Source organism: Nestor notabilis, unplaced genomic scaffold (assembly GCF_000696875.1).
Source record: "Nestor notabilis isolate BGI_N333 unplaced genomic scaffold, ASM69687v1 scaffold5282, whole genome shotgun sequence".
NCBI classification, from domain to species: Eukaryota; Metazoa; Chordata; class Aves; order Psittaciformes; family Psittacidae; genus Nestor; species Nestor notabilis.
In genome coordinates, this window is record NW_009917782.1 from 91,989 (window position 1) to 95,516 (window position 3,528).

The window sequence follows — 3,528 nt, forward strand, 5'->3', positions numbered from 1 at the left end:
AGCAGGAGCCTGAGGTTCATCACTGAACTTGATTTTACTCCTTTTGAAAACCCTAACTATACATCTTCTGTCCTGCTGAGCCCTTTCTACTCTCTTTCATCTTCTACGTGTTTCACATGCCTTCAGTATGAAGAAAAGTGCTTTCCACTATTAAGCAATTCAGCTAGTGGCACTTTAATGGTCTTTATTTTGTGCAAATGTTGTTTCAGGTGCCAGATTGCCTTTTTGCTTTTCACAGTGTTTCTCTTGAGCTAAACATATGTTTTGTGGCCTATGTGCTTCCTGAAAATTAACATTTTCTGCTGACCCAGCAGAAGCTGAAAAAGATATAAACCAAAATGGAATAAAAGAGCCTTTTTTGCCCCTAATACATAGGCTACCATGCTGGGCAAAAGAGAGAAGCAACAGAAGCAGCCTACCACTGAAAAGGGCTTGCTTCTGTGCCAGTCATGCATAGTAGATGCCTTTGATCCAACGTTCCTATGAGTTTTATGGGACTTGTTCTTTTCTTCTTTGTGAAAATAAGGCATTTCTGCTTTTCTTTTCATTCCCAGCCAGTGTCCCTAACCACCTGGCAGTGGCAGTCTTGGCTTCCTTCTATACACAAGGTTTAATCGTTTTGTGAACATCTCTTGTAGCTACTGTGACAAGGAGTAATATTGCCTCAGATGACTGCTGTGTTGGTTGTGTTGTTGTGGATTTGAGTGTGTTAAGGCAACCAGTTCATTAGGTGGTTCAAAAAAATGGTCCATCCCCATTGCTTGCACTGATGAAGTGTCCTCAGGGCTTTCCCTAAGGAGGTAACATTTGCTGTTGATTGCAGGGGCTCCAGGACCAAAAGGGAGTCAAGGAGTTCCTGGGTCACCTGGACCTCCCGGACAGCCAGGACCCCGTGGATCAATGGGACCTATGGGCCCATCTCCAGACATATCACATATTAAGCAGGGCAGACGGGGCCCCGTGGTCAGTACTTTCATCTCCCATTGTGCATTGCACAATTGGCCCTAGCTCCACGTCTGACACTCTTTGTGAATGCTTACTTTTCTCTTGCAGGGCCCACCAGGAGCCCCAGGGAGAGATGGCAGCAAGGTGAGGAGAGGTACTGTTTTCCATAATGTGGGCACATGTACACGTGAAGTGCAGGTTTGCTAGAGAGACACTCTGCACAATTGCAGTCACATCATTTCACCGTCTCATTTCCTTTGCTGAGCTGAAAATATCCCATTGTCCCATGTCTTCATGTCTTTCCTCTGCTATTTTGTGCTTGACATTCCTTAAGTCTGCCAGCAGCTTCCTGTCCTTTCTACAGTTCTTTTGACTTTTCCATGAAGAAATGTTGATGTTTTACCTGTTTCATTAGATGTATTAATTTCTCATGTTAAAGGGTTTGCTTGTTACTGTCTAGAAGAAGTATCAGAAGTGCCCAACTCTTCTCTCACTAGAATTACTGGCAATTTCCTTGCCTTCCTCCTTCACCTTTTCTTTTTCTGAGCAAGTGTAAACTGATGATTCTCTATCTGGGGACAGTAAGTAAAGAAGTTGGTAGAGGCAAACTGTGATTTATTTAATTTTTTTTTTCATTTCCTTTAGTCACAGCAAACTAACTGAAATGGTGTTGATTACAGGGGGAGCGAGGCGCACCAGGACCGAAAGGGATACCTGTAAGTATTGCTCACCAGAAGAACTTCCACAACAGAGTGATGCTGACAACATACAACAAGTCAGCCAAAAGGAAAACAAACAAACAAACGCACCTTTTCATAAGCACAGTGAAAGATAATTTACATGCACAGAAAATATTATTGGAAAGAAAGTAACAGGTAATTACTACCTGTTTTCATCCAAGTGCTTTTGCCTACACACCTCTTCCCCTGCTGGGTGTGACACTGAAGGTAGTAAGTGCACCTCTGACCTACAATAGCAGTGGGACATCCTCAGAAGGCAGGAGCATGAGATCCCACGCAGTTAGTACAGTTCTGCCACTGCTCTTCATGGGATTTTGATCCCTGGAACCTTTTAAAATCCTGGCCCTCATCTCTCTCTACGATTTGGGAAGCTGTAGGCTTTGAGCAAGTCATCAGGAGAAGGATAAGTATTTACAATCTCTTTTCACAATGAACTGCTTAAAAATCTATTTCTTATGGTATTTTCTCATTGGTGGAATGGATTTTTGAGAGTGTGTCCAGCAGGGTGTCCTCGGTATTAAACAGTGTACTTTACTGTGTGAAGTCAGCTAAAAAGAGACGATTTTCTAAAAAAAGATAAAATCAGGTGGCTACTCTCTGCATTGTAATTGCCAATATATTTAGTTTATGATAGACAGCAGCAAGGTTACCATATTGAAAAGACATTTTCCAAATAAAAGCATTCTTGAGAAAATGTTTAAACAGATAATAATTGTTGATTGATTTGTAATTCTGAGTGTAATTTCTACCAGTTTAATAAGGAGGAACACAAGGAACCAAGCAAGATTTATCTCCTCTATTCCCATGAGGTGCTAAAATAATCTTAGGAGGCAGATACAGGAAAGGAATTGTTAAGTAACTGAAGGGCTGAGCCTCTTACAAATGTAAATTACCCTCTGTCTGCAAAAACATTTGCTTTCTTTTGAAAACAGTTGCCTGAGCTAGTTGATTCAAAAACATAACATTAACATTTGGGAATTGATACGAAGCAATATTATACCATGTTATCCCTGCAAGAGTAATTATATCAACCTGATTGAAAACTGCGAGACTGAAGTGGGTTATTATTTCTGACTGTGCCTTGTGACTGCAGGGCCCACCAGGTTCATTTGATTTCCTATTGCTGATGATGGCAGACATCAGAAACGACATTGCTGAGCTGCAAGAGAGAGTATTTGGACACAGGACTCACTCATCAACAGAGGAGTTTCCGTTACCTCAGGAATTTACGAACTATCATGACACAGTAGATTTTGGATCTGGAGAAGACTACAAACCACGGGCAGCACCCAGAGACTCCAGGATACAGAAGGCGGCCCATCCTTAGCTATGCCTACTGAAAAATAGAGCCTCTTTAGAGTTCTTCAGTATAAAAATGCACTGACAGTGTAAAAAATATATATATACTTTTATATATATATATTATTTCCCCGTTTTCTCTCTGCTTTTCCACAACCATGCTGCTTGTACTGTAGCTTTCCAGATTCATGGTAGCCTCCTTGTAGTAATTCCATACTGTCAAGCCTGCACTGTGCATTGTACCTAGACTGTCAAGAAACACTTCTCAGTATATAATACTATTCAGGCACGCTCTAGCATTAACTAGATCACAGCATTTTATCTGCCTACCTTGCATTATATGTCCAAATGACCCAGTACCCAAATTTTGTCAGGGATAGAGGCGTAGCTGAACACCATCCCTGAACAACATTAATAATGACAACCTTGGTCCATGATTACTTTATACATGTAAATATATTACATCATTGAATTCAAGTCTCCACCTACTGTCCCCAGGCTTAGGAAAGTGTGAGAAGTGGACCCCTATTTCACAGCATAGGCC

General features: G+C 41.3%; 1 protein-coding gene across 1 annotated transcript in view; it reads left to right on the forward strand.

Annotated features, from left to right (window-relative positions):
• Positions 1-3,012, forward strand: part of CCBE1 (collagen and calcium binding EGF domains 1) — a gene marked incomplete at its 5' end in the record, with an annotated part of 94,882 nt that extends 91,870 nt beyond the window's left edge. Inside the window, 4 exons of the mRNA XM_010009398.1 lie at positions 824-963; positions 1,054-1,089; positions 1,626-1,661; positions 2,779-3,012. Coding sequence (XP_010007700.1) covers positions 824-963; positions 1,054-1,089; positions 1,626-1,661; positions 2,779-3,012 — 446 coding nt within the window. The remainder of the gene's footprint in view (positions 1-823; positions 964-1,053; positions 1,090-1,625; positions 1,662-2,778) is intronic.
• Between the last annotated feature and the right edge of the window lie 516 nt (positions 3,013-3,528).